The 16,332-nt window shown below is 49.8% G+C and overlaps 1 protein-coding gene across 1 annotated transcript in view; it reads left to right on the top strand.

The window, feature by feature from the left end:
- TG (thyroglobulin) overlaps positions 1 to 16,332 on the top strand; it is a 262,258-nt gene that overhangs the window by 16,972 nt on the left and 228,954 nt on the right. The window contains exons 11-17 of the mRNA XM_006155527.1: positions 21 to 608; positions 4,085 to 4,324; positions 6,260 to 6,397; positions 6,754 to 6,831; positions 7,388 to 7,500; positions 12,704 to 12,806; positions 13,753 to 13,953. Of these exons, the coding sequence (XP_006155589.1) occupies positions 21 to 608; positions 4,085 to 4,324; positions 6,260 to 6,397; positions 6,754 to 6,831; positions 7,388 to 7,500; positions 12,704 to 12,806; positions 13,753 to 13,953 (1,461 nt within the window). The remainder of the gene's footprint in view (positions 1 to 20; positions 609 to 4,084; positions 4,325 to 6,259; positions 6,398 to 6,753; positions 6,832 to 7,387; positions 7,501 to 12,703; positions 12,807 to 13,752; positions 13,954 to 16,332) is intronic.

Raw genomic sequence — 16,332 nt, 5'->3', positions numbered from 1 at the left:
TGCTCATTGTTTTTTCCCAGGTCCCACCTCCTGTCAATTACAGGCTGAGCAAGCTTTCTTGGGGACAGTGTGGGCCCTGCTCTCTAACTCCAGCGTGCTACCTACCCTTTCAAGCACCTATATTCCACAGTGCAGCGCCAATGGGCAGTGGAGTCGAGTGCAATGTGATGGTCCTCCTGAGCAGGTCTTCGAGTGGTACGAGTGGTGGGAAGCTCAGAACAAGGATGGCCAAGAGCTGACCCCTGCTGAGTTGCTCATGAAGATTATGAGCTATAGAGAAGCAGCCTCTGGAAACTTTCGTCTCTTTATTCAAAGTCTGTATGAGGCTGGCCAACAAGGCATCTTCCCAGTGTTGACAAAATACTCCTCCTTCCAAGATGTCCCACTGACAGTGTTGGAAGGGAGTCTGTCCCAGCCTGGGGAAAACATCCTCCTGGAGCCCTACCTCTTTTGGCAGATCCTAAGTGGCCAGCTCAGCAGATACCCAGGGTCCTACTCAGACTTCAGCACTCCCTTGGCACACTTTGACCTTCGGAGCTGCTGGTGTGTGGATGCAGCTGGGCAAGAACTGGACGGAACAAGGGCAGAGCCAGGCAACGTCCCAGCATGTGAGTTAACTCTTGTGAAGAACTGAGTTTGTGTGTTTTTAAGATAGGTTATCTGGTGGGAGGGCATTGGGCATCAAAGCTGGAATGGGGTTTAGAGATGCCCGGGCACATCCCTTCAATGTATATTTGAGAATGAGGAAGTGATTTTTGCACAGTTACACCACCTGGTGTTGGCAAGGTTATCACAGCACATTTTTAAGTTTTCATGTAATTGATTATTTAAACCAATGCCTTCATTTTTACTGGGTATCGTCTATGTGCAAAGCATTATCTTAGAGCCAATAAAGGCTATAAAAGTGAACATGACCATGGTCTTGTCCTTTTATGGCCAGCGCTTCAATAACATATGTCAGGCGCACCATCTGATGAATCAACAAGTGTTATGGTGCACCCACTGCTGGCACAGAGTGCTAGTAAGGGCTTAGAGCCTCAGGAAAGTGCCACCCTAAGTTCCTCTGATTGGCTTGGCGGGATTAAGGAAAAGATAGCGGGCGATGTGTGCAGTTCTACGGCAGGCAGACACACAGGAAGGTTGTGGTATTTGTGGCATACATGGAATGATGTTGACTATTTGTCTTGAATTAAAATATCTTACTAAATGTCAAATAGCCATGCCAGCAGCTTGAGAGAACAACCAGGTAGATTCAACATTTTTTAATCAAGCTATTTCTAACCAGCAGTTACTAATATTATAGGTAATATTATAGTTGTTGAAGATCAGGAAATATCTGCATTCATTCTTTACAATTGTCAGCATTGTCTAGACCCTTCTGAGCAAAGTTAAAATTTGTCAGACTATTTTAGCCAAAGTTTAGGATTTAGCAGTAAGTAAATTTTTATTGGGTTCTCAGAAAAGTCATGACGTATTTTTTTCTGTTTTTCTATGCAAAATGTGTCATGACTCTTCTAACAACAAATAGAATGTTAAGTGAAAGGATCATGTGATGAGAATAGTGTTACCCTTGGCATTTGGAACAGCCTGGAGACAACAGTAGGATTCTTCATTAAAATGCCAAGATCTAGTTATAGGCTCACACTCAAAGTCAGCACATTAATATTGTCACGACTGTTAAAATCTCATGGGGCTTGCCCCGTGGCCTAATGGCTAAAGGAGGCTGGATCCCACATGGCTGGCTGTGGCTTAGTCTCAGCCCTAGCAACCTAAAAAACACAAGGCACATATGTGTGTGTTCCTAAAATCCTTACAGGATGGAGAATTGGAGGAGAAGGGATTATGGCATGACCACATCCTGTTGGAAGGTGTTTTCTCCTTCTTTTACCACCCCCATCTCTGTTTCTCTGGTAACTGTATACACCCTCTGACAATTAAAAAAGAAAGAAGGAAAAGAGGAAGTAAGAAAGAAATCTTATTTATTTTTCTGAGATCCCCTAAAATCACCCTCCATACCAATGATTATATCTCCAATGTGGGGACATTTCTATAATTGTAGATGTTCTAAGACTAAATTTGGCCTCCTTTCATACAATTTTAGGAGCCTGAGTTGCTGATACCAAAAGTACCTAGCAACTTTAGTGCCTGGTCTTATTCGCCCTGGTCTGAATGCTGGCCGGAGTGTTGAACCAGCTTTGGAGTTTGTTGACATTTTCTCCAAGTGCCAGGAGGCTGTGTAAAGTAGATGGCCATGTATATGGGACGATCTACTAGAAAACACATATTAGAACATTGGTCCATATTGGTCCATATTCTTATCTTTTTCCTTAACATACTTATTTATGTATTTATTTATCTATTTATTTTTGAAGTTAAATGTTAATAGCTAAAACTGCTTAGAAAATGTCACCTAGTATATTATTATAGTGGTACATGAACATACTTTATACTGAAGAAAAACCCATATCAGGGGTTCATACTCAAACTCATCTATTGATGAGGGTGTGTGATCACAAGGGCTTGGAGACCAGTGGTTTAGAGCCTTGGCACACTAAGGGAGGGCCAGTGGCATTGGCATCACTTGGGAACTTGCCCGAGGTTCAGGACCTCAGTCCCCTGCCCCAGTGAATCAAAATCTGCATCGCTACAGTAGTCCGAGGCGAGTCCTGCACACCCCTAAGCTTGAGAAGGACTGGCCCAGAGGGAAAAAGAGGTGGGAGATAAATTAGGGACAGATTTAAAAAACAACCTATGTGCCCAGTCCAAGAATTTTCACTTTATCCTGGAAGAAACAGACAGCAAGCAAAGATTTTTAAATATGAGTTTTGCTTCAGAAAGTCCAAATCCCTGGGTTTAATAGGATAGATTATTTGGTCAAGAATATCCATTTGGACAAGAAAACAATCATGTCCTCGAATGCCAGAGACCAAGGGCTTATGCTGATCCTGTGCTTCTCCAAGAGTGCCGCGAACGCCTCTACTGTTGAATTCACAATGTGACTAGGATAAATATGGTGAGGTTGACTTTTGCTACTAGTGACAATTAGGACAGCACATGCTAGACACGGTGCCAAGCACTTCCTTTGTGACACTTCATAGAATTGTCAAAAAGTGATGATGCAGATTCCCCAATTTTCCGCATTGCATAGATCAGGAGATGAGATCAAAGCTCGGAGAAATTAAGCACATTATCCTTGGCCACGCAGATAATAAGTGACCAAATAGTAGAACCCTGGGGTCTCAGAGAGCTATGACCTTTCCTCTTTATAAGAATACATCTCAGGCTGGCCTAATAATCTAGTGGTTAAAGGAGTTGTATTCCAAATGGCTGACTGTCTAGTTTTAACTCTGGTCCTGATGGGTTAAAAAATACACCAGTTGCATGTGTGTGCGTGCTCCAAATCCCCATAAGATGGAGAAATGAAGGAGAAGATCGTGGAATAACCATGCCCCATTGAGGGGTGCTTTTTCCCTCTTCTTTCAATTTCTTTGTCTCTCTCTCTCTGTCTCTAAGAAGTTGGCATGCCCTCTGGCAATTAAAGAAAAAGAATTATTATCTACTAATCTATAAAGCTTCCCTTCAACTTTTAGTATCTTTCCATCCATCAGTCGTGTGTTCATACTTCCATTAGGTTAGAAACAGCTAGTTGAGATCCCTGTTTCTAGAATAAGACTGTCTCCACTGGAAATCTGAGTCTATAGTTGCTAGCTAGGAGCTTGTTTGAGCTATGTGACTTCTCCATGCTGCAGTATTTCATTTGTAACATGGCAAGAATATCTTACCATGCTGTTGCACAGATTAATTTGGCCATCTGTGTAAACGTGCTGAGCATGATCTGTGGTTTGGAGTAGCTATTCCTAATCTTATGTAGTGGGTCCTCCATACTGTCGAGTGAATGCTATCATGGAGACAAAACAGAAAGAAATCCCAGTTGGTGAAAAGAGCTAAGGTGAAGGGAAAAACTGAGGCAGCAATGTGTGTGTACATCTGTGTTGTGTGTATGTGTGTTTGTGTGCACATCAGAGAGGTCAAAGGAGACTATGGCTGAGTAAGTAAATCCATCTGTAATATTTGTATTCCCTAGGTCCTGGCTCCTGTGAGCAAGCGAAACGTCGTGTCCTACAGTTTACGAAGGAAACAGAAGAGATTGTCTCAGCTTCCAACAGTTCTTGGTTCCCGTTGGGAGAGAGTTTCCTGGTGGCCAAGGGAATCTGGCTGACTAACGAGGAGCTCAGCCTCCCCGCACTCTCCCCAACCCGGGAGGCTTTCTCGGAGAAGTTCTCCCGAGGCGGCGATTATGCCATTCGCCTGGCCGCGCAGTCCGGTGAGTGCTGTGGGGAAGTGAGAGCTTGGGTCAATGTCTGTGGTCATCTTTAAATTTTTTTTTTTAAATTAATCTATTTCTTCTATGAGCAAGACAATGAGAGACCAAGCTAGCATCCTCAGAATGGTCTTGAACACAGTGATTCCCCCCACCCCCTGCCCCAACCCAGCCATCCTGGATCATGGCCATGTGTGTACCTGGCGTGGTGAGGGAGGCGCCCAGGTCTGAACACAGAGTCAGCTCATGTGGCCTAACTGTGCAGGGGCTGTGCTGCACCGCCTTCCAGCCCTTTAGGGCTTTACGATCTTAATTTCCCTAGGCTGGTGGGCTCCTGGCAAAGTGGTTTTGACACAGCTGATGCTGAAATGCTGCCCAGTCCTCCAGCAGAACTGCTCTGGGACAGAGCTCTACGTTTTGTATTGCGAATGTCACATGCATCCCCAGGTAGCCATACATTTGTGTTACAGTGTCAGGGATGCCGGCCCCAAATGGCATGCACCCCTCATGGCCTGTTCCAAAGCTTTGCTCCGTTTCCAAGAATTTGAGAACACCATGAAGAGGGGAGGGAGAGGACCCCTCATTCCTGGGAACAGTTAGAGATATGATCTTATCTGATGCTGAACAACTCCAAAGACACGGATCATTACCTGTGTATGATAGAGGAATGAGCTCAGAGGTCCCACAGTTTTCTAGCCCATAATAACAGCTAAATGATACTTGAAACTTACCTTTGATCAGGTGCTCACTGTGCTACACCAGTGATCAGATCTTTGTACCAAACCAGGAACAGGCATTGGGGGAACAGGCCCAATGTGCAGCAAGCCATTGCCAGTGAGACTGCCCGCGTGACGAACAGAGATCTGTGAGGAACCACGGCCCGACCCCATACACGTGCAGTGGTGGGGAGGAGGCTGGAGGGAAGACTGGAGAGGGGCCTGGGGACAGTTTGTGGCCACACCCAGAGGGAGGACAGCAGTGCGGGCAGATCAGACTGGACAGGGGCAGGAGTCCCATGTGTCCTGACCGCTGCCTGTCCTCTGCCGCTCTCCCTCGTGCATTCATGCATTTCATTCTCTTTTTCACTCAATTATTTAGTGCCTACTGTGGGCCAAGCATTGCTCTATTTGCGGAATCAACACGAATCACTGCACCAAAGAGTGCAAGCGCTAGTACAGGAGGTAAATGCCTAAAGCAAAGGCTAAGAGCAACATCTCGTATAACAGGTGGAGAATGCCATGCAGAAATGCCAGGCAGGCAGGGGGGCAGCACCGAGCACATGGTGCACTGTCATTAGCTGGGTGACCAAGGGCTTGTCGCTTCACCTCCCTCACTGTGGGAAAGCCCCAAATTTGTGGAGGTGTTGCGACAATCAGACAGGAATCTGGATGATGAAACCTTGAAGGGGAACAGAGAACTTAGCAGGGAAGTCTCAGACAGTAGCTTGCACAGACTGACAGTTTGTATTAAATATCTGGCCCCTCCACTTCCTAGCTGTGACATCTTCGGTAAATTGCTTAATCCATCTGTGTCTTGGTTTTCTCATCTGTTAAATGGGATAATATTACCTCACTTGTAGGGTTGTTGTGAGGATTAAATCAATTAAAATATGTATTTAGATGGTGCCTGGCATATACCAAATGCTTGCAATCTTACCTATTATTCCTGATATCTCAGTGCCTGGCAACCCCCCTTGACCTAATCACTGCTATACAGAAGTTATTGTGGAGGACTACAAAGATTCTTTCAATCTTCCACCTAAATTTTATGTTAAAGGCCAGTCTGCTGAGGGCCTACTGCAGCTTGGGTGCCTCTGAAGTATTTTGGGTTGAAATTTCTGGGTTTGTCATTAGGTCGGAATGGGGGCCTGTTGGTCGTTCTCAGCGACATGGCCCACACTGAGCTAGAGTCGCACCCTGCTCTCTCTCCCAACTGCAGCTGTTGTCTTCTATGAGAGACGCCGCCTGGCCCTGGGGGATCTGGCCGGAGCACCCACCCTCTTGCGGTCTGGACCCTATATGCCGCAGTGTGATGCATCTGGAGGTTGGGAGCCTGTGCAGTGCCACGCCGGCACAGGTAAGGGAGGACAAGCACCTCGAAGGCCAAGCGGCACCCTCTCTTTTATTGAAGGAAAGAGCCCTCACTGGGAAGTGAGTGAGCTGACTAGCGGATCCCTCAGCTTCTCTGGCCTCAGTTCTCACATGCACAATGGGAGCAGGGACTTTTGACTGGTCTGAAGGTCAGGTGGGGGTGACTGGGGCAGTCAGGGTGCTAAGACCTGTGAAGGTGGACAGTGTCGGCAAGCGGGCTGGGCCAGGGGTCAGAAAGGTGATCTTGCTGGCATGGCCATGAATGCCAAGAAGGAACGTTGTTGCACTCGGAGTGCGTCCCCAGTGCACTTCCTGAACTTCTGTCCTGTGACTCTTTCCTAGGGCACTGCTGGTGTGTGGATGGGGAGGGAGAGTTCACCCCTGGCTCGCTGACTGCCCGCTCTCCACAGCTGCCCCAGTGTAAGTGAAGCTCACAAGAGGATTTCTGCCCGACCCCAGTGGTGGGTGATCTGCGCTCTGGCCAACTGTGGTTCCTCAACCTAAGGGTCTTGTGGCCCAACCCTTGAAAGCTGGCTCTCCACCCCCCCACTGCAGCCAGACACACTTTCCCAGCTCTGGGCCTGGCACACACTGGCCTCGGCCCTCTCTGCCCAGTGCTCTGGGTCTCATAGGTGTGGAGAAGCAGCTGAGAGTGGCGAGGGAGCCCAGTTCTCCCCCGGGTACTTGCTCCCACAGTGTCAGCATTCCTGGGGCCTCAGTGACCCTTGCACGTCAGTACCTCCCGCCCCATCCTTCCTCCTGAGCTCAGCCCTGAGTCGTCAATGCCCACTTACCACCTGAACGCTGGCAGTCCCCCGTGTGTCTTTGTCCTTGAACTTCAGCTTGCTTCTCCTCCGAGGCTGCAGCTCTGTGAAGGGCACCTCAGACACACAGCCCTGAGCTCGGGCTCAGCCTGAGCCACTACCTTCTCTCTGGCCTGGCTGGTCTGTTGAGAGTTCCCCTCCTTCTCTCACAGGCCCCACCACTTGTGAGATGTCTCGAGCCAGTGGACTGCTTTCCAGCTGGAAACAGGCTGGCTCCCAGAAAAACCCATCTCCCAAAGACTTGTTCATCCCCACCTGCCTAGAGGTAAGGTTCCAAAGCCCACGGGGCTCTCAGGAGGAAATCAGGACCTGCCTCATCTGGCTGAAGACGATTTTCTAGTTTTCAGTATATTTGGTCTCCTTGAAATTTCATGAGGAATTCTTTACCTGAGTGTTTGCCCTGAGCCTGATAGACCTTGGCTGTGTGACCTAGGGCAACCTGTTTCCCCTTCTTTGGGCTCTACTTAGTTATTGGTTTTTTTTGTTGTTGTTTGTTTGTTTGTTTTAAGTTATATCAGGCCACATTTTGTCCTATCTAGCTAAAATTGTTTTTCTTTTAAATAATTATTTTATTTAAATTTATTTATTTTAATATGACCAGAGAGGGACAGAGGTAGAGAGAGAGAGAAAGAGAGAGAAAGTGAGAAAGCATGCTGCCAGGTCCGGAACTTGAACTGTGGTCAGCCATGTGGGAGTCCAGAGCCCTTAACCACCACGCCACCTGCTAGCCCCTCTAACTAAAATTGTTTTGAAGAAATATCTTTTATAAAAATTCCTTTGGAAGGCCAGTGGCTGGCATGGTGGTCAAGGCTCAGGACTTCCACATGGCTGACCACAGTTTGAGTCTCAAACTTGGTGACTTGAAAATCACAAGGGATGTGTGTGCATTTGTGCCCAAATCCCAGGAGGAGAATGGAAGAGAAAGGATTGCAGTGTCACCCACACGCCCCCAGAGGCAGTGATAGCTCAACACTTCCTAGCTGTGACATCTTCGGTAAATTGCTTAATCCATCTGTGTCTTGGTTTTCTCATCTGTTAAATGGGATAATATTACCTCACTTGTAGGGTTGTTGTGAGGATTAAATCAATTAAAATATGTATTTAGATGGTGCCTGGCATATACCAAATGCTTGCAATCTTACCTATTATTCCTGATATCTCAGTGCCTGGCAACCCCCCTTGACCTAATCACTGCTATACAGAAGTTATTGTGGAGGACTACAAAGATTCTTTCAATCTTCCACCTAAATTTTATGTTAAAGGCCAGTCTGCTGAGGGCCTACTGCAGCTTGGGTGCCTCTGAAGTATTTTGGGTTGAAATTTCTGGGTTTGTCATTAGGTCGGAATGGGGGCCTGTTGGTCGTTCTCAGCGACATGGCCCACACTGAGCTAGAGTCGCACCCTGCTCTCTCTCCCAACTGCAGCTGTTGTCTTCTATGAGAGACGCCGCCTGGCCCTGGGGGATCTGGCCGGAGCACCCACCCTCTTGCGGTCTGGACCCTATATGCCGCAGTGTGATGCATCTGGAGGTTGGGAGCCTGTGCAGTGCCACGCCGGCACAGGTAAGGGAGGACAAGCACCTCGAAGGCCAAGCGGCACCCTCTCTTTTATTGAAGGAAAGAGCCCTCACTGGGAAGTGAGTGAGCTGACTAGCGGATCCCTCAGCTTCTCTGGCCTCAGTTCTCACATGCACAATGGGAGCAGGGACTTTTGACTGGTCTGAAGGTCAGGTGGGGGTGACTGGGGCAGTCAGGGTGCTAAGACCTGTGAAGGTGGACAGTGTCGGCAAGCGGGCTGGGCCAGGGGTCAGAAAGGTGATCTTGCTGGCATGGCCATGAATGCCAAGAAGGAACGTTGTTGCACTCGGAGTGCGTCCCCAGTGCACTTCCTGAACTTCTGTCCTGTGACTCTTTCCTAGGGCACTGCTGGTGTGTGGATGGGGAGGGAGAGTTCACCCCTGGCTCGCTGACTGCCCGCTCTCCACAGCTGCCCCAGTGTAAGTGAAGCTCACAAGAGGATTTCTGCCCGACCCCAGTGGTGGGTGATCTGCGCTCTGGCCAACTGTGGTTCCTCAACCTAAGGGTCTTGTGGCCCAACCCTTGAAAGCTGGCTCTCCACCCCCCCACTGCAGCCAGACACACTTTCCCAGCTCTGGGCCTGGCACACACTGGCCTCGGCCCTCTCTGCCCAGTGCTCTGGGTCTCATAGGTGTGGAGAAGCAGCTGAGAGTGGCGAGGGAGCCCAGTTCTCCCCCGGGTACTTGCTCCCACAGTGTCAGCATTCCTGGGGCCTCAGTGACCCTTGCACGTCAGTACCTCCCGCCCCATCCTTCCTCCTGAGCTCAGCCCTGAGTCGTCAATGCCCACTTACCACCTGAACGCTGGCAGTCCCCCGTGTGTCTTTGTCCTTGAACTTCAGCTTGCTTCTCCTCCGAGGCTGCAGCTCTGTGAAGGGCACCTCAGACACACAGCCCTGAGCTCGGGCTCAGCCTGAGCCACTACCTTCTCTCTGGCCTGGCTGGTCTGTTGAGAGTTCCCCTCCTTCTCTCACAGGCCCCACCACTTGTGAGATGTCTCGAGCCAGTGGACTGCTTTCCAGCTGGAAACAGGCTGGCTCCCAGAAAAACCCATCTCCCAAAGACTTGTTCATCCCCACCTGCCTAGAGGTAAGGTTCCAAAGCCCACGGGGCTCTCAGGAGGAAATCAGGACCTGCCTCATCTGGCTGAAGACGATTTTCTAGTTTTCAGTATATTTGGTCTCCTTGAAATTTCATGAGGAATTCTTTACCTGAGTGTTTGCCCTGAGCCTGATAGACCTTGGCTGTGTGACCTAGGGCAACCTGTTTCCCCTTCTTTGGGCTCTACTTAGTTATTGGTTTTTTTTGTTGTTGTTTGTTTGTTTGTTTTAAGTTATATCAGGCCACATTTTGTCCTATCTAGCTAAAATTGTTTTTCTTTTAAATAATTATTTTATTTAAATTTATTTATTTTAATATGACCAGAGAGGGACAGAGGTAGAGAGAGAGAGAAAGAGAGAGAAAGTGAGAAAGCAAGCTGCCAGGTCCGGAACTTGAACTGTGGTCAGCCATGTGGGAGTCCAGAGCCCTTAACCACCACGCCACCTGCTAGCCCCTCTAACTAAAATTGTTTTGAAGAAATATCTTTTATAAAAATTCCTTTGGAAGGCCAGTGGCTGGCATGGTGGTCAAGGCTCAGGACTTCCACATGGCTGACCACAGTTTGAGTCTCAAACTTGGTGACTTGAAAATCACAAGGGATGTGTGTGCATTTGTGCCCAAATCCCAGGAGGAGAATGGAAGAGAAAGGATTGCAGTGTCACCCACACGCCCCCAGAGGCAGTGATAGCTCAAGTTCCCTCTCACTGTCTCTCACTGTCTCTCTCCAGCCAGTGCATGTGCCTTACGGAAAAAAAAAAAAAAAAATCCTTTGAAAAACAATCAACACCTACACAGTCACTACTATGTTTTTTCCCGCCTTCATCTTGGTGAAGCCACTGTGGTCATTGTGTCTCACAGTCTCAGCCTGGGCTGGGACATCATTACCTAGTCTTCTCACTCCTGGGATGATGGTAACAATCGCGTGAGGTTCTGATGTAAACGCTCTTAGAGGAAGGATGTGTCAAGGAGCGGAAGTCTCTGGGCCTCAGTTTTCTTTCCACAAAACAGGGACGATAAGAAAGCCACCACCTGCTCTGCTCCTGGGACTCCATAACAACCAGGTGAACTCGGCAGTGCAGAAGTTCGTGAAACTCTAAAGTGCTGAGCAGAAGTCTCCTTGCTATTGCTGGTTGGCACTGTGAGCATTGGTTTTGTAGAGGAATTAGCTGATGTTATTTAGGCTTTATCTCAATTGACCATTATCTACTGCCGAAGTGCAAGTCTGCTCTGTTTTCCTGGACCCCGAAGCTCGCTTGTGGAGAAGTAGAAACCGCTACTTCTGAGGGAGGCAAAAGCATTCCAGGGCAGGGCTCATAGGCTCTCTGGTTGTGTGGTCCTGAGCCCAGCTCTTGTGGAGGCCCCCAGTGCCAGGAAACAGTACCCAGGGCTCTTGCTGCCCAAACCAAAGGCTGTGTCTTTGTCCCAACTTCCAAGAAAAAGTCAAACTATTGACTATCACTTCTTTTTCTTAATTAAAAAAAAAATGTGTTTCTCTTCCATGAACAAAAGAGGTAGACAGAGAAAGAGAGAAAAAACACCCCAACAGAGTTTTGATGCCATGATCCACCCCCAGCCTCAGCCAGTCCCAGATCATGGGAGCATCCATACCTGTGGTGTCCTCACAAAGGCCTCTGGATTTGAACGAGGAGCTTCACATGTGGGTCAGCCTTGCAGCCTGCTGCATTTTACTGCACCACTGTCTGGCCCCTAGTTCCCAATTTTGAGACATTACCTGATAGAACTTTCTTGAACCTTTGCTTGGCGTTGACTCTTACCTTTACAGCTTACAAGCTATGGAACCAGAGGCACATGGCAGGATTGCTCTGGGTCTCTCTGTGTAGATTGAGGACAGCAGGGTCTGCCTCCCGAGGTGCCATGTGGATTGAAGGGGCAGGGGACAGCTAGTGCAGGGTGAGCCTGTAGTTCAGTTGTCAGTCAGTGGCCAATGTTGTTATTACTGCCAGTGCTCATCTGGGGACAAGGTGCAACAGGCTGTAGAAGGAACAAGCTGCAGACAAATACCAAAGGAAACACGCAGCAGCACCCAGCCACACAACACTGCTTTCCTCCAGCATGGCTGTCTATGCTCGTGGATCTGTTATGGCCGAGGGAACAGGACACTTCCTACCACCAAAGGGGCTCCTAGAAGGACCATGCTCAAGGATCAATCTAGTCCTGCCTCTTGTTTTATGATTTTACATTTTCATTCTTTTTTTTTTTTTAATAACTCCTTGGTTTTTAGATGGGGGATCTGAGGCCCAGAGAGTTGACGTGACATTGTCAGCATTTCTTAGCTAGTCTGGGCCAGGTTGGGGATGGGGGGTTGACTTTGACAAGGTTTTGTTCTGTGGGTCCCTGGTCAGACAGCCCCTGCTACGGACACTGGGGGCCTCCATCTAGGGCTCCCTCAAAGGTCATTTATGGAACTGATGAGGTTGGTTCAGGAAAGTGAGGGCTTCCGGCCTGGATGGACCCTACTCACCTCCAGCTGTGAATGCTGCTCTGTCCCTTTCCCTATCAGGGAGCCTTGGTTTGCCCCACCGGAAAATGGGATAACTGTGGTCCGTCCTCCCAGAGTTGCCGTAAATATTCATTCAAATGATGTATGTAAAGGGTTGGGAACAGGAAGTGCCTCCCCACCCCCTCATATTAATAATCTCCCACCCTAGCCCCCCCATCTGGAGAAGATATCGCAGGATGCTTTGGAAAGGACCTTCTTGACATTTGCCCACCAGCAGGTCAGTTACAAAAGCATCTTGCCTGTGATGATGTGACCTTGGCTCTCTCTCAGACAGGAGAGTATGCCAGGCTGCAGGCGTCAGAAGCGGGCACGCAGTGTGTGGACCCAGCATCCGGAGAATGGGTGCCGCCCGACGCACGCAGCAGTGCCCAGTGTGAGTCGCCATCCTCCCTAGTGAGCTCCAAGCCCTGCTACTTGCTCCCACAGCAAAGGAGGTGTTGCCCACCTTGCAATGCCTCAGTTTCTCATCTATAAAACAGGGGCACTCTTCCCCCACCCCAGTGGGTTCTCAGAAGGAGCAAACACAGTGGGAAGCAGAGCTGTGCGTTGTGACCGAGATGTGCAGGCCCTTGAGGAGGAGCCATAGTTTCCCAGTTGTGTGACGCTGATACGCAGCAGGCCTGTCTGGCTGTAGGCTTCCATCTTGGCCCTGCGGTCTACAGGGAAGCCCAGGCGCTATTCTTAAAGTGTAATGTGCCAACGACCCTGCCCCTGCCTGAAAACCATGGACATTCCCATCGTCCTCAGGGCCAAGCGAAGCTCCTTGACATGACTCAGGGGCTGCGTGCATCTGGCTCCTGTGTGTCTGAATTCTCTCGCTTTTCTATCACCTGCACTTCAGGATTTGCTTGTGATGAATCTTGAATTGTAGATAGGAAGGCGGACACCTGCTGCCCATGGGCCCTTTGTGCTTCCCGGCTCTGTGTCTGCAGTCCATCTGCAGAGTGTCCATCTCCTCCCACCACCCACCTGCTAATTCTCACTCAGGCCATGGATCAGGCCGTCCAGGAAGCTTTTGCTGGTCTCCCTTCCACTGTGAGCTCCGTGCATGCCTCCGGCTCCTAGACTACTTTCTTTACCCTCGTCTCCCTGGGCTATGATTGCTCATTCTCTCATTAAGTCTCCTTTAAGACTCTCAACTCCTAGAGGGCAGGCATCAGACGGGGGGAGTGCTGCAGAGGTGAGCAAGGCTCAGTCTTTGCCCGTGTGGTTCAACACCGGCTGGAAGGCCCTGTAGGCAGGCTGTTTCTGTGATGGTGGGTGGCAGGGTGAGCTGTGCAGCTATGGGCCTGTCCTAGCTGGCTTGTCTCTTTGTCAAGGCCCGAGTCTCTGCGAGGTGCTCAAGAGTGGAGTCCTCTCCAGGAGAGTCAGCCCAGGCTATGTCCCAGCCTGTGGGGCAGAGGATGGGGGCTTTTCCATGGTGCAGTGTGACCCAGCCCAGGGCAGCTGCTGGTGTGTCATGGGCAATGGAGAGGAAGTGCCTGGGACCCGTGTGGCTGGGAGCCGGCCTGCCTGTGAGAGTAAGTTCAACCCCTGGGAGGGGCTCTGGAGCTGCATGGCTCTTCCTTCACCCAGGCTGGGTGGGTTCTGGAGAAGCAGGGACCCTGGGTAGGGAACAGGAAGTGCTCCAGGATGTAGCTACAGTAGGTTCTCATGATGTCCATGTGTGTCTACTTCCTGAAAATGCTTGACCTTGGGGCCTCAGATTGGGAAGAGTCTGGCCAGGTATGTCCAGAGCTAGCGCCAGACTGCCGAGGGGTTCTGGGTCTGGTACCATGAGGCCAGAGTGGGCCAGTCTCGCTGCCTTGTCAGAATGGCATTAGCATGAGGCCCTGAAAAACTTCCTCCTGACCCACTGCAAAGCATGACAGAGAGTTGTCTAGGGGGTTCACACAAACAGATGTGAATGTCCACCTACTTGCTGGGTGACTTGGGGCTAGTCCCTTAACCTCTCTGAGCCTGAGTTTCTCAATCTGTAGAATGAAAATGGAGAACAGGAGGTTCTTTTAGAGTTATCATGAGGACTAATTAAGTTCTTCTATGTTAACTGGGACAACTAAAACACTTAATATACATTACTGTTCTTCTGGCTGGTGTTATTAAGGCATGGACTGGCACATATACTGAGCTCCCTTCTCTCCATCCATTTTCATGTTCCTGGGAGAGTCTGCCTCCTAAGGGCATTATGGAGATGACAGAGAGCTCAGGGCATGGCCCCTTCCTGCTGTAGGCCTTTGTCAGGAAAGCTAATCTCTCCATGCTCAGGGTCCTTCTTGTGGGATGAGGCTAGTTATAGTCCCCTTGTAGAGTTGCTGTGAAGATGAGGTCATGTACGAAAAGTCCTTGGGTAGCCCTGACCCAGCTCTTGTAAGGTGGCAGTGGAAGCAAGAGGTTCTGGCTTCTGGTAAAATCACCAAGTTGCTCCTCAGTGAGCCAGTTAGCCCCTTGAGCCTCCATTTTGCTCACCTCTAAAATGGCGACAGTGCTGCTCCGTGGACATGAATCTGGAAGGACTGCATGAGATTAAAGATGTTGGGAGGGATGGCAATGGAGAGTCGCCAGAGAGCCCTGGGTACAGATCCTTCCCGGTGTGAGGGAAACCCATACGGGTTCTAGTCCTCCTTGCAGAAGGGATATGGGAGCCCACACAGTCACTCCCTGACACCCTGCTTCTCACATACACATGATGTGGCTAGCACTCTGGTGGAGAGTGTGGATTCCCTGGTTTGCTGCTTGCCAGCTCTCTGGTCACAGGCAGAGGAATGATCTGTGTGCCTCAGTGTTGGCATCTGTAACACAGGGACAGTGCGGACAATGGAACCCGGCCCCAGGGTTGAGAGAATGAAACAAGTGTGCCTGGCATACGCGAATGTCGCTCAAGTGGGTTTTCAGTACGTGCTCCCTCCAGGAGGCAGCCATTACTGCCATCCTCACCGCTTTACGGGCAAGGAAACTGACTTACAGAGCAGTTAATTAACTTGCTCCGGGGCACTAAGTAGTAGGTGACAGAGCCAGAACTCACAGCCCAGAAGGCTGGCCTGGGCCTGCAGGCTGCTCTCCCTCCTCCCCATGCACAGGGCACTTGGGAAGAGCCAGTGCCATAAGTCCACTGCCAGGCAGAGTGCAAAATCCCAGCCGGGGCTCCCATTCTCATTAGAAAGAAGCCCAGGTAGGTCACACCCTGAGATCAGGCAGGCTGCTCCTCATCTCAGAGGCCCCTGGGTTCTCGGTGTCACGCGTAGATGGCAGATTTTAAAAAGTCAGACATGTATTGGCAGCAAGGCTATGCCTGCGAGAGTCTAATTAACTAAATCTCCAGCCAGGTATGAAATTATCACACTGAGTGCCTTTGCTTTCTATTGGCTCACTCAGCCATGTATTTAACACGTTCGTTGAGCTGGTTTCTGGGTCATTTTGCGCTGCAGTTGGGTGAACAGGGGTAAGCAGCCTCTTTCTAGCCTGGACACAGCTCAGTGGGGAGACCAGTGTGGAGATTAGCTAATTGGTAATGCCTACGAGAGCTCTACTCCAGGGGCCTGGGAGCTCACAGAAAGGACCCCTCAATCTGCCTGGGGGAGCCTCCAAGGTGTTAGAAGGCCGGAGGTATTGAGCTGACATTTGAGGGTCACTAGGCGTCTTCCAGACACACGAGCAGGCAGAGGGAAGGGATTGGTGCTGTGTGACTAAGGTTGTTCAAAGAACTACAGGCCTGGGGAACCAGCAGTTAGCGTAATGGCTATGTCGCTGGACTCCCATGTAGTCGACTGCGGTTCGTGTCCTGGACCCGGTGGCTTAAAAAAACTCACGCCGGGCGCGTGTGCGTGCGTGCCCAAGATCCCGAGAGGAGAATGGAGGAGAAGGGATTGCGGCGTGACCATCCCCCCTGGGGGGTGATTTCT

The sequence above is a fragment of the Tupaia chinensis genome, unplaced genomic scaffold (genome assembly GCF_000334495.1).
Source record: "Tupaia chinensis unplaced genomic scaffold, TupChi_1.0 Scaffold000459_1, whole genome shotgun sequence".
In the NCBI taxonomy this organism is placed as follows: Eukaryota; Metazoa; Chordata; class Mammalia; order Scandentia; family Tupaiidae; genus Tupaia; species Tupaia belangeri.
Note: the sequence above shows the minus strand (reverse complement) of the source record. Positions and strands in the feature narration are given on the sequence as shown.